Source organism: Carcharodon carcharias, chromosome 7, assembly GCF_017639515.1.
Source record: "Carcharodon carcharias isolate sCarCar2 chromosome 7, sCarCar2.pri, whole genome shotgun sequence".
Classification (NCBI taxonomy): Eukaryota; Metazoa; Chordata; class Chondrichthyes; order Lamniformes; family Lamnidae; genus Carcharodon; species Carcharodon carcharias.
Genome location: NC_054473.1, coordinates 174,182,266 through 174,208,530, shown reverse-complemented (window position 1 = coordinate 174,208,530; position 26,265 = coordinate 174,182,266). Strand labels below are relative to the sequence as shown.

General features: G+C 45.0%; 1 protein-coding gene across 5 annotated transcripts in view; it reads left to right on the top strand.

The window, feature by feature from the left end:
* Positions 1-26,265, top strand: part of gse1 (Gse1 coiled-coil protein) — a 604,225-nt gene that overhangs the window by 530,966 nt on the left and 46,994 nt on the right. For all 5 annotated transcript variants that reach the window (XM_041190844.1, XM_041190843.1, XM_041190845.1 and 2 more), the window contains 4 exons: positions 8,192-8,391; positions 20,872-21,038; positions 23,038-23,232; positions 25,968-26,147. In XM_041190844.1, coding sequence (XP_041046778.1) covers positions 8,192-8,391; positions 20,872-21,038; positions 23,038-23,232; positions 25,968-26,147 — 742 coding nt within the window. The remainder of the gene's footprint in view (positions 1-8,191; positions 8,392-20,871; positions 21,039-23,037; positions 23,233-25,967; positions 26,148-26,265) is intronic.

Below are 26,265 nucleotides of genomic sequence, written 5' to 3'. Positions count from 1 at the left end.
AAGGAAACTGTGGGTCCTCCCTGATTCTGAGGGAGGTGCTGGTGAAAAGCAGCCTAAGCACAAATAATGCTTTATAATCACCAAAAAAGCGCAAAAAATCTTCTATTTTCATTGTTCCAGGTGCCATGATAATTGTCCTCTACAGTGCCCCATTTTAACGCTACTTACTTCAGTGCTCATGCAATGACCTATACCACTGACTCTCTTGGGGGATGGAATGAAAATATAACCTCCAGCTTCTTTCTACTGCAAGTCATCACCTTAAACCCCCCTCCACTGTCTCCTCCACCCTCACCTCCAGCAACAGGTACGAGAAGTTCATAGACTTCTTTGTCACTCAAGGTTCAGACCATCCAATCGGTTGCCTCTGCCGCTTCCAGCTCTTCCCTGAGCTGAGCAGGCCAAACTTTGTCTGAGGCCCTGACCTCAACTCTTTCTCTGGTTTCTCTCCTATCTCCTCTGAAGCCCTCTCCAACCTCATCAGGTCCGTGAGACCCAACCTGTTTTCTCGACCATATGCTATTAAACTGCTAACCACCCAACTTCTCTCCTGGGCTTTCCTGTTACGTGATATTGTTAATAGTTCTCTCCCCTCTCATATTGTCCCTCTTGCCTTCAAATATGCTACCATCGCACCTCTCCTTAAGGAACTAATCCCTGACTTCTCCATCCTTGTAAACTATTGCCCCCATTTCCAACCTTCCTTTTCTTTCAAAATTCTTGAATGTGCTGTTGCCAACCAAATCCATGCTCCTCTTTCTGGAACTTCATGTTTGGATCCCTCCAATTGGGTTTCTGCCCTTGTCATTATACCGCAACAGCCCTTATTAAAGTCACGAATGACATCCTGTTTGACTGTGACAAAAGTTAGCTATCACTTCTTGTCCTTCTTGACCTGTCTGCAGCCTTTGACATGGTTGACCACACCATCCTCCTCCAACACTTCTCCTTGTTGTCTCCCTGGGTGGGATTGCATTGCCTAGTTCCACCCTTAACTATCTAATCACAGCTAGAAAACCAACTGCAATGGCATCTCTTCCCACTCCCACAGCACCCTCTTGTATTCTTTAAGGATATGTCCATGATGTCTCATATCTCTCATCTACATGATTCCCCTTGGTAACATCATCTGAAAATGTAGTGTCAAGTTCCGTATGTACACTGACAACACCAAGCTCTATCTTACCAGCACTCCTCTCGACCTTTCCAGTCTCTAAATCCAGTACTGGATGAACAGGAATATCCTCAAACAGAATATTGACAATACTGAAGCCATTGGTATTCAATCCCTGCCACAAAATCCAATCCCCAATTCTCAACTCCATCCCTGTCCCGGGCAATTTCCTGAGGCTGAACTAGACTGTTCCCAACCTTTGGTGTCATATTTGTTTGACCCCAGGATGAACTTCCAGTCACATAACCGTGCCATCGCTAAGACTACCTATTTCCAACTTCGTAACATCACCTGACTCTGCCTCTGCCTTGTTTCATTTGCTGGCTGAAACCCTTATCCCTGCCTTTGTGATCTTTAGACTTAACAACTCCACTACACTGCTGGCTGGCCTCCCACATAAATTTGAGGTCATCCAGAACACACTTGCCTGGATGCTAGCATCCATCAGGTCTTATTCACCCAATCACCTCTTTTTTGGTCCTCAATTAAGCAATACCTTGATTTTTAAATTCTCATTCTTGTTTTCCAATCTGTCCATGGCCTTATGACATGTTAACTCTGTAAACTGCTCCAGCACTCTGAGGATATCTGTGCTTCTTCGATTCTAGTCTTTTGAGCATTTCCAATTTTAAATGCTCCACCTTTGGTGGCCGTACCTTCAGATGCCTGGGTCCTAAGCTCTGAATTAGCCTCCCTGCCTCTCAACTCCTCTCTCCTCCAAAATGCTCCTTAAAATCTACTCCTTTGACTTGCTTTACTATGTCCTCATGTGGCTCAGTGTCAAATTTTGTTTGGTAACGCTCCTGTCTTGGGATGTGCTACACTATTAAACGTGCTGTAAATAAATGCAAGTTGTGGCCCAAGCTGGAATTTAGAAGACCCACAGACGGGGGAGCAAGTGATGCAAATATTCTGTGTAGGTCAGGGAACAGGACATAAAAAGCGGGGCTGGATGACCTTCACTCATTCTGACCTTTTTGACTCCAAACACCATCTCCTGCTTGAGCTTGATACTTCCTCGAACCTCCAAAAGGGTGGAATTCTACTTCTCTCCTCCAACCATTGACTGGTTTTGAAAACTCGAGCTTTCCATCTTCTAAACATCAATAGTAGATGCATCTGAATTTATCATCCACTCATTCCCAGCTTGATGGTGTTCTGCGCTATGGCACTCAATCCTCCACCAAGATTTTCCAACTGAAAAGAAACAAGCAACAGCTTCATTGATATAGTGACTTTACAGAAAAACAACCCTCTAAGCTGGAGCTCCCTTCCTAACAACGCTGTGGGTGTACCTACACCACATGGACTGCAGCGGCTCAAGAAGGCAGCTCACCACCACCTTCTCAAGGGCAGTTAGGGATGGGCAATAAATGCTGGTGTAGCCAGCAATGCTCGCATCCCAGAAACGAATAAGTAAAAAAAAAAATCATGATCGGACAAGTATTGACACAGAGCCTAAGAGATGGAGACTAGGAGGGGTGACTAAAAGCTGGGTCAAAGGGATCGGTTTTTAAGGAGGATATTAAAGGAGGGGAGAGCAGTAGAGAGGATAAGAGAGCCAAGTCCAGAGTCTAGGCTTAGGGGGATGCATGAGGCCAGAGTTGGAAAAACACGGAATTCTCTGAGGGTTGTAGGTCTGGAACAAACTGGTACTTTTAGAACGCGGGGCATACAAAAAAATCTGAGAGACACTGGAACTGGTTAACAAATCTTAATACTTGGAATAGGCCTTGATTAAATAGTCGGGAGGCCTGACCAGGCATATTGGCCCCTGCTGGCCATATAAGAAAGAGGATCAATGCGTGTGAGACAGAAGATCATCCAATAAACAGCCTATTTGGATGCTGTCATCAAGCAGCAAATAACTGAAATAAGTCATTGGTTGATTAAGTGTCACTGCCTCTTTGTGCCTGCTAATCTAACATATTTGGTCGTGTGCAATGTGCAGGTTGAACACCAAAGCTGCTAGTTGAGGCTCTGCATCTGTCACTTTTAATCTAAATTTGTTCAATTAACTGCCTTATTTCTGTAAGGAGGAGGTTAATTAAGCAATTCATGTCCTTTCCAGAAGCACGCACTGAGAATTAAACTTCTAAACTAAGACCTTTTTGAATCATTTAAATTCTGCTCTCATTTTAATGGTATTGATTGTTAAGCTATCACAGACTCGAATAATACCTTTTTTTAATCCAGGGGGATTAGTCTGCTAATTGTTGTTGACCTTGGACTGACAAGATAAATTTCCTGGCTTTTGAATTGATATCAACTTGTTCCTTTTAACATTTGGAATTTATTTTTTGTATAAAGCCTTTCTCAAGCATTCCCTCACATTCAATTTGGAGAATCCATCCTTTCACACATGATGTTTTTAAAAGCTTTATATCCCAGGGGAACTTAATCCATTTCCAGGTAGTCACAGATCAGAGGTATATGTTTGATACTGGGCCTCTCATTAATTAACTACATGTGGACAACCCTGTTACATGATTCCCTTTTATCTTTTGGCTAAGCGGTAAGGTTTTATTTTACCCCATCTTCTATTTGTGTTCGATGAGACAAAGCAGATATTCATTTCATGAAAGAACTAAGCAGTTCACACTTCATGAAGGATTCAGATTGGCCTTTGATAGTCATGCAGAAGAAACGCCTCACAATATGGCGGACTGAAAATGGCAGATAAAGAAAAAGAACCATCTTGCCCAACAATTCATTTTCCACGAGCACTGGTGCTGCAAGGTCTGAGTGTTGTACCTTTGATTTAAGTGGCATTGTACATTGGCCTTTGTGGTGGGACCGTTGTTAAATGATCTGCAATGCACTGCCAGATTCAGCAGTTATTTCAACAGGGGATTGAACAGATATTCTAATGGGCAACAATTGTAGGGGAGAAAAATAGAGGAGAGCGGCTAATTGGGTAGGTCTTTCAAAGAACCAGCACAGGCAGGATGGGCTGAATGGCCTCCTGTGCCACACACTCCATGACTTCGTACAGACTGGGAGTACCCAGGTTGAGTTGTGGGCTCCATTCTGAGTTCCCCAGTGTCAGCTTGGGTTAGTTGGTAACACTCTGGGATGGAAAATGCAGGATAAACAACCCCAACAGCAACACATCCAGTTAATTTTATTTGACATTCACTGGCAAATTTGTTAAAATCCTTTTACAGTATTTTGCCCCTCAGTTCTAACTCCCTTTTAATTACAGACACGTGGGTCTTCCACACCTTTGGTCTCAGCTCAGGGCCTGCATTTTTCGGTCATCAGGCACGCACGATCGGTGGGCCCGAGAGCGAACGGGTAATGGGCCACCGGCCACGATCGGCCCCCAACTGCCATTTCACGCTGGCTGACCAGTTAACAGCCAGCCAGCGTGAGTGAAGCGCGCGCTGGAGTGCTCATCACCGCCAGGGTTGGGGTGGGAAGAGGGCGGGCGTTGACGTAGCTGAGGGTGCGGGTGAGCACTTCAAGAGGGCTCCCTGAGGGCGGACAGCTTCCCCAGGGAGCCGCAGACCTCCACAGACTAAAGGACAAGACGACAATGATGCGAAATAGGTCCACGCAGCACCATCAAGCACCCGAAAGTATACCTCATTTTAAAAAAAAAAAAGTCCCCCCAGATATCTCCTCTTATTTCCCCACGGAGGTTTCATCCCATCCCCGGATCGAGGTTTAGGCAAGAATGCGAATGCCGCCTGGGAGAGTGGCCTGTCCTTCAACCGTAACTGTGGACGGGCCTACATAAAATTACTGTTGATTGCATCGTTGAAGGGGCTTAATTGCCCACTTTAATGTCGGCAGGCCCACTTCCGACTGCCGCACACGCCCACTGAACGAAATATTTGCGCCATGTCCCAATGTCATCTCGTGCTACCGTTGTCTAGCAGTTCTACCAGTTCTGTCGAAGGGTCATGAGGACTCGAAACGTCAACTCTTTTCTTCTCCGCCGATGCTGCCAGACCTGCTGAGTTTTTCCAGGTAATTCTGTTTTTGTGTTGTCTAGCAGTGTTGTCCAGTATGTTTATTCTTTCTCACGGGATGTGACTGTCACTGGCAAAGTCAGCTTTTGTTGCCCATCCCCAATTGCCCTTGAACCGAGTGGGGGGTGCAGTTTTAAGAGTCAACCACATTGCTGTGGGTCTGGAGTCACATGTGGGCCAGACCAGGTAAGGATGGCAGATTTCCTTCCCCAAAGAACGTCAGTGGAACAGGCGGCTTTTTACGACAATCAGTGTTAGTTATCGCGGTCACCTATGCAGAGCCTAGCTTTATATTCCAGATTTATTAATTGAATTTAAATTCCACCAGCTTGAACCCATGTCCCAAGAGCATCTGGGCATCTGAATTACTAGTCCAGTGACGTTACCACTACACCACCATCGCCCCAGTTGGATTGACTGGCCACATGTGGTGAATTAGGAATCCAGTGTGGTAAAGTCCCATTAGGAAATACAAAATGAGGAACAGACATCATCGTTGGGCATGTGACCTCAACATTGCCACACAATGTACTTGTGAACTTTTACCAATAAATGCACAAAAAGGCTAATGTGAAGTAAAGCAGAATGCAAATGCGTTACTCCTTTGGTTACTGGTGGTTAGTGTTTGTTCAGTAAATATACACATGTGAAGTACAGTTACCTGAATTGTATGAGAGGGTGTTAGGTGTTTTGAACACAAGTTGGTACGTATGGCTAAAATGGCTTTGCATCTTCCACAGCTGTAGCTAGTCACTGACTTCAATTGCGCAGTTCTAATCTGGGACTAACTTACAGCATGGACATTTGGGGGAAGTACTGGAGAGTTATCATTGAACTGTGCTGATCATGATTCACATTTTTTTGAAGAGATGGGGAGAAAATTGAAGACAAAATGGACACAGTAGTCGATTGTTAATAATACCTCATTTCAGCAGTGACTCAGTCACTTCCATTCATACAGCATAATGTGAGGGGAAAAAATGATTACTGTTTCAAATTTTACTTACTTTGGTCTATTTTCTTTCCTGTGTTTGTGATTTACACTCAGCTATTGGGCTCAGAGCTGCTCACTCTGTCAGACACATGTCCTGCCTCCAAGCCTGACATAGGAAAAAAAAACCCCACAAACCATCCAAAGCAAATGCCCTGAGATTTCCGGCTGTTCCCTAGTTATTTCCAATGTAAATGAAACTTCCTGAAAACTGTGCACGGGTTCCATGTTGCCTGAAAATGATTTTTGTTTTTCACAAATGGAATGTGCTCTCTACCCGCCCACCAGTTTCTCTGCTCCAGAAACTATTGGCTCACCAGAACAAGCCCATTGAGCTTGCACTGTCCGCCATTAGTTAGTCCAGGGAAGCTCTGCCCTTTTTACTTCCAAATCCCCTTCTCATTTCTCCATATCCCTTCAATCTATAGATTGAAGCAATGGCCACTGATGAGGGAGCATATGACTTTATATGACAACTTCTGAGAATACAGTTCTATTGGTGAGTCATTAATTCTAGTAAACAGTGAGCATTGTCCTGTTTGTGCTAGAGTTACAACCCTGATCCTGTGCCAAATCGTGGAGCTGGGGTTCATTATCGTAATTGGGGCGTGTATCAAGACGGGCCTGCCGTGTTCTGCCTGGAAAAGATGTACCGGTCCAAAGTCACACTGTTGGTGAGCGAACCTCAGCATCCTTTCTCAGGCAGGGGTTCAAAAAAGTAATTCTGACCTGCTTCTGAAAGAGCAGACCTGCATATTTGAAGAGAATCAGTCATCTCCGGATTAGTTACCCTGTCTTGCAAACCTATTCTGGGCTTATCCTAGACTGAAAGGAACACACACCAGCTCTCAGATAAAAGCAAAATACTGCCGATGCTGGGAAATCTGAAATAAAAACAGAAAATGCTGGAAAAACTCAGCAGGTCTGACAGCATCTGTGGAAGGAGAAACAGAGTTAACGTTTTGAGTCTATATGAAGGGTCTGAGGAAGGGTCATACAGACGCAAAACATTAACTCTGTTTCCCTCTCCACAGGTGCTGTCAGGCCTGTTGAGTTTTTCCAGCATTTTCTGTTTTTAATCGCACCAGCTCTCATTTAGTGAGGGTTCATTTGGTCCTTACGAGATTGTAATGAATATAACTGCTGCGTAATTACAAGTGGCACATAAGTCACACATGTTCCTTGATTGAGTGCAAGTCCTTTTCTACAAAAGCTTTGTCAGCAAAGGGCCTTCTAACCTGCATGTTAGACCTGCATTTTAAACTTTAGAGGCTGAAGATCTCTAGAGGCCTCTCGAGCACTGAGACGAGAGAATGATTTCATCAAAGACAAAAAGAAGCTAATGTTCAGATGAAATGGGGTCACTGGATTCCCATAAATGTGAATGATGTGCGACTGAATGGGTATGCAAACTTCCCTCAATTTTTAAACATCTTAAATGAGGCCAAATCTTAAGCGTCAGCTTGGCTCAGTTGAGAACACTGTTCCTTCCTGAGTCAAAAGGCTGTGGTTAAGGCCCTTTCCAAGAATGTGTAATGTAGGTTGCTGATCCAGCGTCGCACTAAGGGAATGCTCCATTGTCAAAGGTGCCGTCCCGCAAGTGAGATTTTAATGTTACACCCCATCTCCCTGAAAAGCTGGTAGCTCTCCTGGCGTTCTATCCAACACACTTCACTCAATCAGTGCTGTCAGCTGATCATTTATATTGGGGTTCATTTGATTCAACTTGGAGTGTGCAAAAAAGCTGCTGCATCTTCCAACCTAATGACACTAGGTGCTGCATAATTGCAAGTCTTTTGGAAATAAGACTTTTGACAGAATTATCACTTGAGCAAATAAAGCCAAAAAATGCTGGAAAAACTCAGCGGGTCTGGCAGCATCTGAAGAAGTCATACGGACTCGAAATGTTAACCCTCTCTCCACAGATGCTGCCAAACCTGCTGAGTTTCTCCAGCATTTTCTGTTTCTATTTTCAGATTTCCAACATCTGCAGTATTTTGCTTTTACATTACTTGAACATGTGTTTTTTTTTTTCTCTCTGTTTTCCAGGTTCTTCAATAAGCAGCGAGTCCTCGCCAGTCTCTTCCCCAGCAACCAACCACAGCTCTCCTGCCAGTACACCCAAAAGAGGCCCGATCGGACCTATCCTTGTCCCAACTGCAGGTCACAGTGTTCCCAGTACTCCCCCTGTGGTGACAATTGCACCGACGAAGACTGTTAATGGGCTTTGGCGGAGTGAAAGCAGGCAGGTGAGTATGTGGAATCAGGTTGGGTAGCTCACTGAGATTTAGTAGTGGTGTTGGTCACTGGACTAGTAATCCAGAGGCCCAGACTAATATTCTGGCGATGCGGGTTCAAATCTCACCACGGGTGGTGGTGGAATTTAAATTCAATTAATTAATCTGAAATATGAAGCTAGTCTCAGTAATGGTGATCATGATAACTATCGTTGATTGTTGTTTAAAAAAAAAACCCATCCGGTTCGCGAATGTACTTTAGGGAAGGAAACCTGCCACCCTTACCCGGTCTGGCCTCCATGTGACTCCAGACCCACAGCAATGTTAACTTCCCTCTGAAGCGGCCTCGCAAGCCACTCAGTTCAGGGGCAATTAGGGATGGGCAACAAATGCTGGCCTTGCCGGCGATGCCCATATCCCATGAAAGAATAAAGAAAAGCCAAACTTGGATTAAAATGGTGAAAAGTTTGGTTTTGTATTGGAATTCAATTTCTCGATCTCTTTCAGTCCCTTCTGTGAGTGTGGCATGGGACAGGAAGGGTGACCTGCACTCACGAGCAAGGAAGCTGCACATGAAGTGAGTGTGGGTTGGGGCCTAGGTTACAGCACTTTGGCTCCAATTCTTCTTCCTTGCAACCCAAGAGATCTGCTTCCAACTGGAGTGAGCCCCAGTAAACACTTAAAGATGTGTGGTCCTTAGATTAATGTTGCTGCCATTGTACCATCATGCTGCCTTTGCTGCTATTTTGCATTAGCCACTGATAATTGGGCTCAATCCTGTTCCCCTCGCTCTGTCAGGACTAGACATTTTATTTGACTTGCATTACTATAGCTCTTATCATGACCACTGGATGTCTCGAAAGATTTTACAGCCAGTGAAGTACTTTTTGAAGTATAGTCATTGTTGTAGTGAAGGTTGTGTGGCAGTCAGTATGTGCTCTGCAAACTCCCACAGACAGCAATGTGATGCTAACCAGTTAAAAGGTATATTAGGGGAAATTTTATGGATAATTTTCTGATTTTGAGCTCTGGGCTGGAAGCCTTGCCAGTTCCCATGTCTGGTTGCTCTCCAGAGACACCTGCTGAAACCCAGTGAGGTCATCAGCCACAATGTTCTTGGCAGTTCAAGAGGTCCCAGGCTCAAGCCCCTGTGTCCATCAGAAGATGCGACACTCAGTAAGCTGCTCTCCAGCTCTCCTTACTCTCAGACCTTAGTGGTGATATTAATTGGGGGTTTAACTCTTTGTGTGGTGTAGCTAATGGAAGAGAAAGTTGACATTTAGAGTCCCGCGCATTTCCACATTAGTGCAAGGTGAATGTACACACTGCACAAGTCTGACCTTAATGGATTAATCAAATTATTACCCAACTACACTGGGAGCAGCAGCATTCAGTGTTCCAGCTAATTGTATTATTAGGATCCTGCTCAGTAAAGCAAATAAGTTCAGATGCTAGAGAGTAAACAAAAAAGTAGTCTTCATGTCTCCGTCTTTGCATGAAAAGGCTGCATGAATAAGCAGAGCTAGACTGAACTGGTAGTGCCATAACAAACAGACGGTTATAATTCAGATGGAAAATGGCTGATGCAAATATTTGTTTTTTTTCTCCCAAAGAATAATTGATTCTCTGGGGTCCAAAAGCAAGCAGAATTTGTTTGCCTTTATCTGATTTGCATTCAGGTAATCCAATCAAGAGAATATTCTTTCAGTGGCCCATCCATTGATATTTCTCCATTGTTGTCAGAAATTTATTGAATTTTAAATTATAGGATGCGAGCGTCACTCTGCTGTTGGGATACCAAGCCCATCTGGGACTGTTCCTATCTGTAGATTCATGAAAGGAGGAGGCTAGGAGCTCGGCGATACTCTTAAGGTGCAATAAATTGTTCCATTTTGCAAAGCTCTTGGGCTCCTAAACTTAAGTATTAGTCATTAACTTCAGCATTAGCTTCAATTGCTCTGGCGCAGTGAGCCGAGGGAAATTAAGTTTTTACTTGGAGAATTGGTTTCTTCATGAGTGCCTTGGAGTTCCACTCCTGCTTGAAATCTTCACCCCAACGCCCTCCATCCAACAACCCAAACCTTCTCGTGCTCTTTTCCTTTCCCGAGAGTGCTGATTCTTGCAAGGATACCGTTCTATAGGTGCTCCCAGTTCTTGAGACCGTCTACCAAGAGGCAGTTCTCCACTCCTTTAACAAATTGGAACTGATTTTTCTCATTCAGCTGCTCCACAGCGCATCAGTGTTCCACGTTGTCAGGCCTTGAGTTAATTTACAAATCTATTCTAATGTTTAATAGTGTGTAGAAGAGACAAAGGGGAGGATCTTCCGGTTGGCGAGCAAGGATGGGACTGTTCGCCGCCGCGTAAAATGACATGGGATGACGTCGGGTGGAACTTCTGACATCACCCCGCGTCATTTCCACTTTCAGGTCAGCAGGGGCGCAGCCGAGTCAGCTGTGCACCCGCCGACCTGTCAACGGCCTATTGAGGCCATTGAAAAAGTCATTAACCTCATTAAAGGACCTGGCCGTCCAACCTTAGGGTCGATGGGCAGGCCAGGAGCCCTGGCGGGCTTCAGAGACAGCATGAAACCTCATCCACGGGCGGGATGAGGTTTCATGGGGGTTTTAAAATATCTAATAAAAGTTTCAGTAAAAGCGATGGACGTGTCCCAACTCATGTGACAGTGTCACATGAGGGGAATGTCGGGGAAATGTTGCTATCATTTTTAAATTTGGAGCCAACCTCCCTGAGGCAGCACTTAGCCTCAGGGAGATCTGTGTGCTCTTTCACACGCATGCGTGAAGGAGCGCACTCACAGCTCAGGGAATCCACCCCCTGCCCGTACAGAGAGCGCATAGCGCTTCCTGGCGGACGTCACGCTGGGCGGGCCTTAATTGGCCCACCCACATAAAATGCGGCGCACCGATCAGAGGCACACCTGCTCCTACACTCCCCCCACCCCCCAATGGGGGGACAATTTTCCCCATAGAGACAATGGGAAAGGCGCAATAAAAAGTATTTTTAAAAGTCATACCAGAACTGAGAGGCTACAGCAATGAGGAAAGGCTGGCACTCTTGTTTCTAGAAAACAGAAGGCTGGGCGAGGATGAGATGATTTAATCGAGGTCTTTAAGATTCTGAAAGGCTTTGATAGACTAGATGTAGACAGGGTGTTCCCATTTGTCAGGGTTGGGGGGTGGGGGGGGTAGAAAGTCCAAAACTAGGGCCCATAAATATGAGGTGATCACTAATAAACCCAATAGAAAACTCAGGAGAAACATCTTCACCCAGAGAGAGGTTAGAATGTGAATCTTACTACCACAGGGAGTAGTTGAGGTGAATAGGACAGATGCACTGAAGGAAAAGTTAGATAAACACAGGTGGGACATGAGGTAAGGTTAGTTGTGAGGTGGTTCATGTGGAGCATAACCACCAGCACAGACCTGTTGGGCTGAATGGCCTGTTTCTGTGCTGCAAATCCTGAGAGTGTCAGCAGGCTGCTCCATCGTGTGGTTCGTCACAGAAGAGGCAGCAATCGTATTTTCCAACACACGTCAGAGGACAGCAGTTTTCCAGTTCCAAGTGCCATTGGCCGGTTGCAGCAGTCCCAACTGGGGGCTCCATTTGAGATGAGCTCATTCAACACCGATCAGGAATGGAACTTGGGGAAGCCTCATGATCTCATGTAGCTCAGTGTCAGAGCAAGGGACCAAGCACAGTATTAATTCATTACCTGAGGCACGGGGAGTTTCAAACCAAAAGGCCTGTTTTTCCTATCCCATTCATTGTATAAAGATGCTAAAAACGAACAGTTCCAGAGAAATCTATTTTAATGCAATGGTACATAAGCAAATAGAATGACATTTTTTTTAAAAAAAAAACAAATATTTTTGCAGAATTTATAATAACTTCCTCAGGATCTGAGTCTGACTGGAGATTTTGGTTGTGGGAAGCCGAATTAGTGAAATGGATGATGAATTGCCATAAAAGCAAAATACTGCAAATGTTGAAAATCTGAAATAAAAACACAAAATGCTGGAAATACTCAACAGGCCAGGTAGCACCTGTGCAGAGAGAAACGGAGCTAACGTTTCAGGTCAATGGCCTTCTTTTAGAACCGATAAATTGCCACATTGTGAGAGTTTTCTAGCTTGTACAAAACATGACCAACTGCCCCCCTCAAGTGCCTTGTGATTTTTGACCAGTTGTGGAGAAGTGCTGTCCACATGTTGCAATACCTTTAATGTCATCCATGTCTGTTGAAGAGAAGTCAACGATCTGACCTCAAACATGTTTCACAGGAAATGCACGTCATCCATTTTCAAACTGGAGCCGAGGTCATCAGACTTCTGCCTGTCTAATCAGCTGATATCTCCATAATCACTCTATACAGCTTGTGGGTGGAATGAGTTTGGTCACTCTCTGCCTGCTTGCTGGTGAGTGCAGACCTGTGCCATTCAGTGCTCGTCAGCTTGAGTTTGACAGTCTTACACAGTGAAGGAAATTTTATTGTTTTTGATGTTGTGAGATGTTGAAATTTCCCCATATCTGCCCCCCCCCGCCACACCATTTTCTCATTCCTCCTTCCGCCTCCAGCCCCCACAACCTCGCCTCCAACTTACTTGCCCTTATCTCCTTCCATCCGAACTCACTCACTTATACCTCCATCCACCTGTAATACAGTCAACCTTGCCTCTCCCCACGTTAACTGAACTGATAAATACAGCACGTAGAATCTTACTTGCACAGGGCAGGAGGGAACTAGAGTCAGGCTGTGGTAGACTGAAAATGATGACTGCAATGGCAGATGGATCACTGCTCTGGTTTATTATCCCATTAATTTATTATTTCAGCTCTTGCGCTCTAACACTGAAATCGATGGGAGAAAAACCTCAAAAATTAACCATTCTACCAATAATACTGAATTAAAGGAATAGTGCCTGGACTAAAGATTTTTTAAAAATCTTACCCAGCAAAAACAGTTTTTAAATAGGCTGGGTTCAAATTCCCAGGTAGAGAGAACTGGCATCTAATGCGGTGAATATGGATTTAGCTGGACAATTAGCAGAGGAACAGAATGAAGGCTTGATCCAAAAGCTGGAGAAAGTCAGTGGGGTCAGCGTATATTCCAACACGGCTGGAAATGAATGGGTAAACTGGAGGGCTTTTATATGATCTTGTTCTTACTGCTTGCATCTTAGACTAAGGTTCATATAGCACAGAAGGAGGCCCTTCAGCCCATTGTGCCTATGCTAGCTTTTTGAAAGAAGTATCCAATTAGTCCCATTTCCCTGCACTTTCCCCATAACTCTGCAATTTGTTTCCCCTATTCAAGCGTATATCCAGTCCTCTCTTAAAAGGTAAGGCTGAGTCTGCTGCCTGCACCCTTACAGGCACTGCAGATCATCGTAGCTGGCTGAGTAAAAACATTCCTCCTCATCTCCCTGCTGGCTTTTTTGCCAACTTATTTCAGTAGTTGGAGTTTGTGCCTGCCTGGTGTTCTACATTGTATCGCAGCGGCACTGAGGTGAAGTTCCAGTAAAAATGTAAAGTCGTAGCTATGGAAATCTTCGTATCAAGAAAGTTCACGCTCTTGGTGAGAAATCTTCCCCGTTGGGAGAACTTTGCTTTGTATTCGGCACTTTGAGAGGACTTTAACCATGCAATATTGGGGAGAAGTACTGCTGAGTTGCTGATGTGTCATCCATAGCGATAGTGATGGGAGCAATTTGAGACAGCAAATTCAAGGCACCACACACGATATCTATCAGACCTTCTGATTAAAGCGCATTGGCTTAAATGGGACTCCTGGGGTCATTTATTGATACCACACCTCTAAATAATCCCAGCGGCTTCGCTGACTTTTATAGAATTAATACAATTCCAAATTTGACACCCACTGAAAATGATCCATACGACAGCTGTATCAGCCCCCCCCCCCCACATGTGTGTGGTTCCCTATTTGTATTCCCTTCACATTGCAGTTAAAGTCTGCTGTGTAAGGCCTTGCGTATGGTTAAGGAGTGACAGAGTGCACTCTGTGTAAACCAACCACACACAAACAGGCTATCAGTCTTCTCCTGGGTGCAACAATATTATGCTTGGCAGTTCAACTGTAAATACTGTTCATAGTTAGAGTGCAGTAACAAATCAAGTTGTGTTTTGAATAAACTGGGGTAGTATTTTGGGAGTGTGTGTTTTCCTGTTCGCTGATCTCTTCAACTATGTGGTAATGCTTTTTAAGTTTCTCTGTGGTTTTGCTACCCTCGTGGATTCAACTACGAAAGGGGTCATTAATGGGAAGCTGGAAAGACAAAGGTCGGAATTTTCTAGCCCCCCCAAGGCAGGGCCGGCAAACCGTTGAAATCTCCGTTCACTTCGGTGGGACCAGAAGATCCCACCGGCATGAGGGGCTGGAAAATTCCGGCCAAACTGGCTTTCTTTTGAGACACGGGTGTACGAAGTGGGAAGTATTTTGGGTCAGGAGGTACTTGCTTACTGTTTATCGCAAGGTATAATCCCGATTGGTTGGGGGTCTACTCACACCTGGCATCACAGAGGGCTAGGAGATTTGGCGATTGTCCACGCAGTGAGCCACATACACCATGTGAACACCATAGCTTTGGGTGACACCTTGACAACTAATGTTATAGATGTCCTCTCACTATGAATCGCCTGACTTACTTGTCCTGGTATTAGTGGAGTTCCTGACCACCAACGCAGCCCCCACCCGAAGGATTCATGGATCCCCTGAGTTGCTGCCCCATTTACTGACTCTTATCTTCCCAATGTCTAAAAGAGTTCCGTACTGTATGGAACAGTCAAACAAGTAGAGCGATGCCTAAGCATCACTGCCTTGAAACCAAAGTAAAAGCACCTTTGTGTGAGACAGATCATGCGTGTATTGACAACAATGACAATTAGCTATGAGACTTTTATCTCCAGTGCAGACCGCAAACAACCAGGTTAAACCAGAGGCAACTGAGGAGGCATCATCAGGGAGATTGGCCAATTCTGGCAGATACACAGGCCATGGGGGATGTTGGGGGGGAGGAAATACCCAAGGTTCCACTAGGTGTGCAAATCTTTGTAAAACGTTGCTTCTTCATCATGCTTCATCCATCCCAATCTTGTCATCTTTGTTATTTAGGGGTGATTTTTTTTTTGGCTTGCTCTGCTTGTTATGCATCATGGGAGCTGCTCAAACCGGCATTTCCTGTTTCTATTAAATCTCTGCAGCTGACTGGCAGCCGAGTTGCTCTTGTGGCAGGAAGTTGCAATAACCACAAGAAAAGAGAGAGAGAGAATAAAAAGGTCATTCGTAATTTTAGTACTGAAAGCATTTCAGTCACACTTGGCCACATTTGGGACATTACTGAAGTCAACCATCATGAATACCTTCAGTCCTATGATCTTGACATGGAGTTAGGGTACAGGTCAAATCCGACCTCATTCAGTGGGGGAATAGACTCAAGGGGCTGAATGGCCTGCTCCTGTTTCTATGACTGAGTGGCTTAGGCACTGTCCCACAAGGTGTTAAAACATTTAGGTCAGTGAGTTTCCAGATTTGGTTTCCAATTTGTGGGGAGTTGGCTTATCTCACTCTGGTTGTAGTGTGGGTGGCATTACCACAGAACCTGGGCCAAGAAAGGGGGAAATTTAGCCTGGTTTCCTGGTTTGGGTCATAATTCACTGGCACCTGGTGAAAAGTACATGTGTGAACATTGGCTGAGTTCAACTACAACAACTTGCCCTTTCATAGCATCTTTACATAGTAAAGCATCCCAAGGTGCATCAGAGAGCAAAACAAAATATTATTGGATTTGGTTATGATGTCTTCCTTGCAAAGTGTCCATGGACTCCCCATCCATTCAAAGTCAGTGAGTGTAAAATCTAACTGTACCCATATGTACACATGATGAGAACGGTGACTCGAGGAATATGTCTTCTTCTGGAACTGTATCCCAACAAAAAAAGGACACCTCATCAAAAGAAGAGGAATATCTTTTTTTTAAAAAAAAATTCTCACTGAAAACCCGGAACAATTTGTACTGTTAGGAACATAGGCTGGAATTTTCTGGCACCTTCCACCAGCAGGATCTTCTGGTCCCGCCGAAGTCAATGGATGTTGCAGTCCCATGGCAGGGCCGGAAAATTCTGACCATAGATTGATATGGCACAAAAGAAGCCCATTCGGCCCATTGCGCCTATGTTGGCTCTTTGGTAAAGCTCTCCAATTAATCCCAACCCCTGCTTTCTCCTCATAGCAGTGTTGTGCTTCTCAATTAAATTAGATTGCATTAATTACAGAATCATTAAAGAATAATCTTTCTCAGTGGCTCATTTAGGAGAGACTGGGTCACACAAACCAGGAACGCTTGGTAATGCTCCTGTAAAGCACCTTGGGATGTTTTACTCTGTGCATTTATGTAACACCTTTAACATCGTTTGATTCCCAGTCCATGCTGATTTGACTGGTGTCATTTTGGGCACCTCCATAATGGGTTCCAAACATTCCTGGTGCCCCTGGGAGACTAGCTAGTATTCCCCACTCCAGGGACCATCCAGGAGCCCCTGTCCAAACAAATGGAAACACACAGTGGGTATTTGGATGCAAGAATCTGGTGGGTGAATTAGTTGAAACTACCTCAACAAGGAATCTACTCTTTCAGCTTCACCAAAAACATATTATCTGGCGTTACCCCATTGCTGCTTTTAGGAGCTAGCTGTGCACAAATTGGCTGTACTTTACCTACATTAGTACAACGGCTACACTTTAAAAACGAATACATTGGCTTTAAAGCACATTGTGACATCCTGAGGTTGTGAAAGGTCCTATAGAAATGCAAGTGCTTTCTCTTCAGTAGCAGAGGAGAGAAAAACTATGAAGGATTTTAATGGGTAGTTACATATTTTTAAAAAAAAATCTTCTTTGCTTCAAAGAGAGTGAAAGGGCCATCATGTGACGCCTCTTTGATCTGTTGTAGTCGTGTTTTGCAAATAAAAAGTGCTTGAATTGTTTTTCCTCGGGTGGCCTGACGTTGAAAAGAGCTGTGTGTCTGCGCTCGTTCCATGAACTTTGATTTTGACTTCTGTTGACATTTTCTGAACCACTTTAATGCTTCGCCGAGCATTCAGGGTGCCTGGGAGATGCAGCATCTCTCCCACCAGCATGAAAAATGCATCAGAACGTTTTAGCCTTTCAAAAGGGGGGTCTTGAGAGAGATCGCACTGGCTGGAACCCTGCCATGAAGGCAGACTCAAAACGAGGCAGATCAGCACCCCAGCTCAGAAATAACATTACTGACATTTAATATTACATGTTAGCACAGTTGAGTCAGGAGGGGTCAACAATTATCAGTCTGTAAGCCTGCGCTGAAGCATGGCAACCTCTTGAGAGAGGAAATGGTTCACCAAATGTGACTTCCCTTAAATGAAAATACAGACGCCACCCCTCCTCAAAGTGCTTGTCAGCAGTGCTGGGGTTGTGGGGTCAGAACAATCTAACCTACGGTTTTCCAAACCTTCATTTAAACGATACTTTGGAAGAAGGATGATCTGGATTTTTTTTTCTCTCTCTCTCTCTCGTTTGATTTGTTTGTGTAAAGCTTAGTGGCCCTTTTTTTTGCGCTTTGTTGTAAAGATAGGAAGCCACAGTTGATGCTCCCTGTCTGGTCACAGTCACCAGTGTGAGGTAGCCGAGGCATTGTGCTGGTGAATCTAGATTAGCACGAGTACCCCCTGGAGAAGAGTGAGTTTGCAGGTGGTTGGGAGGGAAGTAGATTATGCAGTGGTGGTCCGAAGCCAGTATTGAGATGTAAACCTCAATTTTAACGCCTGGTGGGAGTGCCCACTGCAGCCTGGAGGTCTAGTTAGGGTGACCAGATATAATTAAATGTCCCGACAATTTCCTAAAATTAGTTCAAATGTTCCGGTTTTCAACTTTTCCCTTTCTGTCAAATATAAACTGGGCCTGCGGGGAGAAAGTCTGAGTGAAATTTCAACCTTCTCCTTCCTGTTTAAAAAAAAGCATGCATCAGAACCTGGATCCCTCCCCCACTGCCCCCTTGTGTCTCCAAGGGAGTTTCACTGCTTTTGACACCGATGGCTCCCTTGCTGCTGATGCCTTTTAAACGATTTCCGGAATAAGGTTGCCAACTCTGGCTGGACATTTTCTGCGAGATGTCATCACATGACCACCCACCTTCAACTGCCCCTCCCCTAGCCTCTTGTCATTGGTTGCTCAACATGTCAGTCGTCACAGAGCCCCGCCTTCCCATTGTTTTTCAATGTGTCCTGGTTTTTGACTTTTAAAAATCTGGTCACCCGAGGCCTAGTAGATTTTAATCCCTCATTTTTCACTGTATGAACCCCAGAGAAGCTACTGACATATGAGGAGAGATTGAGTCGGTTAGGATTATGTTCACTGGAGTTCAGAAGAATGAGGGGGGAATCTCATAGAAACCTATAAAATTCTAACAGGACTAGACAGGGTAGATGCAGGAAGGATGTTCCCGATGGTGGGGAAGTCCAGAACCAGGGGTCACAGTCTGAGGATATGGTGTAGACCATTTAGGACTGAGATGAGGAGAAATTTCTTCACCCAGGGAATGGTGAGCTTGTGGAATTTGCTACCACAAAAAGTAGTTGAGGACAAAACTATGTTTTCAAGAAGGAGTTAGATACAGCTCTTGTGGGCGAAAGAGATCAAAGGATATGGGGAGAAAGTGAGAGCAGGCTATTGAGTTGGATGATCAGCCATGATCACAATGAATGGCGGAGCAGGCTCGAAGGGCCGAATGGCCTATTCCTCCTATTTTCTATGTTTACTGGTGAGCCAGTGGATGGGAGCAGGATTTCGGGTGGCAGAAGTTGAGCTGGGACTATGTGGGAACAGGCCCTGTAGTCAGTTGAGTGGTTAGGAAGAGAATTGGGAGGTAGAGGGAATCCAGGGGCATGGGAGGCCTCAGGTTTCCATTTGATGTCTGGCGGAGCATTCCTGATCCTCTTGGCCCATCAGTGGGGCAGGTAAAACTAAATTAATTTATCTTTCCGGGTTTCCTCTGGTGTCAGGTTTTACTTGCCTCCGGTTGTCAGGTTAGCACTGTGGGGAGGTCATGACAGCTTCCCCACACAAGCCTCTTATTAAAATGGAATTGGTTTGAAACCTGTGTTGTGTCCTATACTAACAGCCTAGAGAAATGTTGCCCACTGCATTAGGAGAACAGCCTTATAAATTTCAGATAGTTCTACCTTCCCTCGAACACTGGACAGACAGACAGACATAAGAATGTACAAATTAGGAGCAGTAGTAGACTATTTAGCTGCTCGAGCCTCCTTTGCCATTCAATAAGATCACGGCTGATCTGATTGTGGCCTCAGGTCCACTTTCCTGCCTACCCCTGATAACCTTTGATGCCCCCCCACCCCCCCCCCATTAGTCAAATATTCAATGGCCCTGCCTCCCCCATGCTCTGGGGAAGAGTGTTCCAAAGATTCATGAGCTCCTGAGAGAAAAAAATTCTCCTCATCTCCATCTTAATTGGGAGACCCCTTATTTTTAAACTGTGTCCCCTCGTTCCAGTTTCACAACCAAGGGAAACTTCCTTTTAGCATCCACCCTGTCAAATCCCGATCACCACTCTTTCTTCTAAACTCCAATGGATACACACCCAACCTTTTCTCATGAGATGACCCCTCCCCCCATCCCAGGAATCAATCAAGGGACCTTTTCTGAACTGCTTCTGATTCGATTATGTCCTTTCTTAAACAAGGAGACCAACACTGTTCTCAGTACGCCAGACATGGTCTCACCAATGACCTGAACAACTAGAAAAACATCCCTACTTTTATATTCCATTCCGCTTTGCAATAAACGACAACATTCCATTTGCACTTACCGTACCTGCGTACCAACTTCTTGAGATTCCTGCCCAGGGCACCCAGATCCCTACGTACCCCAAAATTCTGCAGTCTCTCTCCACTTAAACACTATGCTGCTTTTCTATTCTTCCTGCCAAAGTGGGACAAATTCACATTTTCCCACATTATGCTCCATCTGCCAATTTTTTGACCACTCATTTAACCTACCTATACCCTTTGCAGACTCATTATGTCCTCTTCACACATTACTTTCCTACCTATCTTTGTGTCATTAGCAAAGTTAGCAGCCATGCATTCAGTCCCGTCATCTGAGTCATTGATATAGATTGTAAATAGTTGAGGCCTCAACCCCCAAGGCAGTGCTTCAGTTTTAAAGTCTCATCTGAATGAAGTATTACCATAGATTACATGTCAAGTGTATTCTGGAGTTTTCCATTATGCGATACTTTTTAATGAAGAAAAATAGTTTCGAGCAGAATTTTGCACATCTACAGAGACCACCTTGGTGGCCCTTGTTGAAAGTATGATACGCTTCTCTGATCAGAGTCATAAACCAGGAGCGAGAACCTGTCTTCCATTTCATGTTTTTTTTTTGTTCTTTTTCAGCCTGAGCCAGTAGCCAGGGGACCCAGCAGAGAACGAATGCACACGGAGTCACAGCATCAGTCAGAGAAGGGAACTCCATCAATCACATCTCATCTCCTGGGGACCCCTTATGCATTTGGTCTCACTCACAGCACAGTGGTTCAGGACTCCCGATTCCCTCCTCTCAAGTAAGTTAATATTGCAGTGACCTTTTTTTTAAATCCGGAGCGTTTTTAAAAGGGGGGAGGGGGGGAGAGAGGTTAAAAGGGAGCTGATGTTCCATTAAAGCTGCATAAACTAAAGCCAAGAGGAAATACACAACATCATTTTGCGGTTGTCCTTATTCTTTCGAGGTATTTTGAAAGTCCGGGGCTGGATTTCCGCGAGCTCTGTTGCATGAAGGCACGTGGCCCCCCCCCCACCCCCCAAAAAAATGGCGCTGGCCTGCGTGCCGGTCTGCCACTTCCATTCCTGACCCCCGCCGTCTTTCAGGGAGGGTGAGGGTAGGAAAGTGAAGTTACCTGCATTGCAAGTTGGACTCAGTTTTGTCATTAAAGGGCCCTTTAAGAACTCTCCTTTTAACGCCCTGGGATTTTCATGCGGGTGGCCAGCCATTAGGAGCTGTGTAAATTGGAACAGCTCCAGCCTGTCAAAAGGTTCAGCAACGTGGACAGTGTGTTCATGTGATTTTTATGAAAAGTGGCACTTTTGATGAAAATTTCTTGTGCAGTGATGAAATTTTAATAACACTGAGATCTGCCCTGTCCCGGGTTCCAGCTCTCAATCGGCCCTGGCCAATTTGAAGATTCAGCTCTTTTTTTAAAAATCAAGCACAGACGGCAGCTAGAGCAACAGATTGTGACCTGCTTCCCTGGTGTCCCACGTCTAGGGTTGCCAACCATCCAGCATTGGCCTGGAGCCCCCAGGAACTGAAGATCAAACTCTAGGGCACTGCTATGTGCAACCCTGGAGAAAAACCATCGGCGCGTTAAAAACGATTGTTTTTCCTTTTGTTGTTTTCTTTGAACTTTTCTCTTTACCAGATATAAAAATATTGAAACTGGGGGTGGGGGAAGGCAGTTTGGTTGACAGTCAAGCATCATCCAGTTGGGGCGTTGAGTCTTTTTGCTTCCCAATTGGCGTGGGTAAGCAGTGTGTCACAAGGCTGGATGCGTTGGCTGAAAATGGCTGGAGTGTGGGGGGAAATCATGTGATGAAATCTCCAGGAATACATTTAATCACAGGCGGCAGCCCTACCCACATCAACCCCCAGCCACTAACTGGTTGCCATGCCGACCCTTGCCAATTAACTGCTCGCCTCCATCGAAATCGGAAGCTTTTGCCTGCTTCCTGTCTGGGGTGGGTTCGCGACCCGGCAACAAACCTGCCTCCCGAATCCCTTTGCCTCATTTAAAATATGCCCCCCCACCCCGTCTCCTCGCCTATGAGTACAGCAGTACAGACACGGCAGGGCGGCAACAATGGAAAATAATTGGCAGATGGGCTGGTGCCATGTTGACGATCCTGTGTTTTGCATAAGTTTGAATTAAAGCCATTTTTCGGGGATGGTTGCCCACCTGGTGAAGAGATGGGACTTTCCTGTGCTGAGAGATGGGGGTCAAGTTATTTGCCTTTCTGCATCCTTCCTCTGGCCTTATTGTCTATTGCTGCAATGCACCCTCTTTCCTGCGGTAGGATAAGATGCTGTGAGTCACAGGCCCTTCCACAGCTGATGGCCTGAACAATCATTGGCCAGTTGACAGGAAGCGCCATTGTACATTGTTCTTCTGGAATGATATAGTTTATTGTCTTGACTAAGAGCTCAGCCCAGTGTCAGCGAAATCTGGCTGTCCTTTGAGGCTTAGATTCCAACTGTAACCCTCTAGGTCAGAAATCCAATTCATCTTTCCTTACTGTTTATTTAAGAGTGTTGAGAACAAATGTTTGGAAGATAATTATAGTTCAGGTCTTTCAATGTATTTCTGATAAGACCACTCCTTTTTAAAGATGATTATCTGAATAGATAACAGTCTCAATTCTGATTTTTTTTTAAAAAAAAACTTTTTTTGGAGTTGAACTTTGATTGCACTTTTTATAGCAAAGAAGGTTCAACGGTTATGTTTGTTTCTAGAGGGGGTTGTGGTGATGTGCAGCAATTAAGCCCTTTGTGATTTTGCTTCCACGCAGTCTCCAGCGGCCTATTCCTCATGTGGTCACACCTGGCGACATGCAAGAAGAATACTTTCGCAGCTTCCGGCCGTATCACACAGGGGAAGAACTCCGCATGCCAACGCTGCCACCAATGGGCCTCGAGGCAGCTGCTACTGCCTACTACCACTCCAGCTATCTCGCACACCACCCGTTTCCTCACCCAGCCTTTAGGTAAGGGAGAGCTACTCACGGTTGTGGATGGAATTTGAGGCCTAGTCCCTTGACCTTATGAGATGGTTTGGTTCATTCCTCTGTGTATTTGTAGGTGGCAAAGCAAAAGAGCTCAGAGTCCTAAGCTCCCATATTCTCTAATTGTCAGAGAAAACCAAACTAGAAATCGAGTTTAGTTACTGATGTGCCATGCCAGGGAAAGGGGAATGTCGCTCCCCAGCCTGTGCTTAGTTAATTATCTCCACTGCAGTAGTAAGAGTGTGTTCATTGTCCATCATCTTCCTGGGACATCATTTCCTGTATTTGTGCATATGGGAATGAAGCCCATAGTCACCAACTCCCTGCCCAAGCCACTGAGTTCCACCCTCTTCCTTGGCTGAACCAGACTTTTCACAACCTCCACATCCTATTTTACCCTGTGCCAGGTTTCCAACCCAGGAGAATTGCCATCACCCAAGAACATTTCTGGAACATCGCCCGTTTGCTGTTGAAACCCTTATCCATGCTTCTGCCACTTCTAGATAAAACATTCCGATTCTTGACCAGCCTCCCATTTCCCACCTTCCGTAAACTTGAGCTCATCCAAATCTCCACTTCCCGTGGCCTAGCTCGTGCCAAGACCCATTCAGCCATTGACCCAGTGCTCGCCCATCTATGCTGGCTCCCAGTTGACCAGTGCCTCAATTTTAAAATTCCCATTCTCATGCTCAAATTCTTCAGGCCTCCCCTGTCCTTATCTCTTTGACCGCGTCCATCCTTATAGCCTTCTTAAGTTGTTGCTGGGGTTAGAAAGAGGAAGGTCAACTGTAGTTCCTACTCCTGAGTGGTTACCTATGACTGCTGCTGGAAGGTGTGCACATGTGGATACTAGCTCAGGGCCAGAGCATCACTCTGAGCTATAATACCTCTATGGTAGCAGCAGTCGATTCAGGTATAGAGAGTAGCTACTTAGCAAAGCCACCGGAGTGCTGCAGATGCTCACTGAACAGATTGCACATTTCAACAGGAACCTGTATCAGCACTGGCCAGTTTGAGAGAGTTCTGGCTCTGTGATTAACAGGAACTGAAGGGGCAAAGGGCAAGAGGTCAGTGAAATAAGTATAAGAGACCACCTGATGTGGCCACAGGCTACAAACATGAATTGCTCTCCTAACAAAAGTAAGAGGAGAAACTTAACATGCAGGCTCCATAGGCCCTACTTTGACAGATGCCCAACCTATATTTTGGAATTGGGGAGTAATCATTTTATGACATCCCTGGGGCATTGCATCTCGCGTTGCTTAAAAAAAGTGTGAACTGTAGTTGTTTAATTTTTTTTGCCTTTGAGCTACAAATAAGCCCTGACCCATTTTGTAACAGAATTTGAGAGTTATGCAATTCAGTTCACTGAAATGGAAAGATATTGCCAGTTTAAAACAATGACATTTTAACCTTTTGGCAGAGGAGAGTGGTCAAGGCAATTGGAAAGCTGATGACAGACAGAGTGGTAGGTTCATTAAAGCTTGAAAAGTATTGGGAAGAAGCATCAGAGGGAGCAGAAATTGGCGGCGGTGTGTACGCACAATCTGTCTGGTGATTTGTGAGAGCTGACTCACAAAGAATGTTGTAATTTGCAAAGTGCATGGAGCCCTGTATATGAAACAACATTGGGTAAAAGTTCTGTAACCTAGCTGTACTGAAACTTTTGATGCATTGAGACCTATAACAATGGACAGCTGATCGGATCAGGGTTCCTCTTGTCAAACCTGGATTTTCTGTAAGGACTTTCTTCAGTGCAGGCCACTTTGTGTAGCAGCTCTCCATTTGCGGCCTTTTTCTTGATGGTTATCAATACCATCTCCAAAAGAGGCTGCGTATTAATTGAAGCAATCACTGCAGTGTGTAACCCCTGCATTGCAAGGGTGATGGAACCCAAATGTTGGTGTTTACTGATCAAAAGGCTTTTGTATTCCATGCTTATGAAAAAATAATCGGAATTCTCTGTCACGCCTTGGCCTGTGTGCAACATAGAGAAGGACCCAGGGTTTGTGATTTATTAGTAATAATGGGGCCTCATTGGACTGAATCCAGTAAGTTTATAAATGCTTAACTTGTCCCCCTTTTCACCCCATTTTCACCTTGCAGCCCCTCCTGCAAACAAAACCCTACTAGGTCCCTGGTTACGATATGCGAACTGACCAGGATGAGTATGATTGCACTTGGCTGTTACTGCTTATAACTCATTGCCTCCTGCCCAGTGGCTGATGGAAGAGAATCAGCAAGTCCTCTTCAGGGAGTAAAATACTTCCACTGCATCTCCCACCCCATGAAAAGCCTTTGACCCAATAAGTACCTCCCAAGACGGCTAACTTGACTTTTTGAGCTTGCCAAAGACAACTGAGGTGAAACCCTCAAAGCGAGTCTTACAGCAGCAACAACAACATATTGTGTCTTTGAAGTAGCAAAACATCCCAAGGTGTTCCACAGTAGCGATTACTAAACAAAATTTGATGCTGAGCCACATTAAGGACAGGATCAAAGAGGTAGCTTTTGAGGAGTGTCTTCAAGGAGGAGAGAGAGGCAGAGAGGTTGAGGAATGGAATTCCTGAGCTTAGGGCCTAAGGCTGCTAAAGGCATGTCTGCTAATGCTGGAGCGATGCAATTAGACTGTATTGTAATGCTGGGTTGGAGTAACAGATTGCCAAGAAGTAATTTGTCTTCTGACTGATTGTGCTCTTATTCCTTTATATTTGCAGAGTGGATGATTCATACTGTCTCTCAGCCTTAAGGTCACCTTTCTACCCAATTGCAACCCCAGCCTCTCTGCCTCCTCTGCACCCTTCTGCCATGCATCTGCACCTGCCTGGAATGAGGTTCCCAGCAGAGCTGTCTCATTCTTCACTGTCTGCCCTGCAGTCAGAGCGCTTGTCAGAGAGGTAAATCTGCACCTATCCACAACACATCACAAGCACATTTTGATGAGCGCAAAAAGGAAAAAAAATGCGCAGTTAAAAGGCTGGTATTTTGTTTTTTGAGAGAGAATGAAAGGCAGAA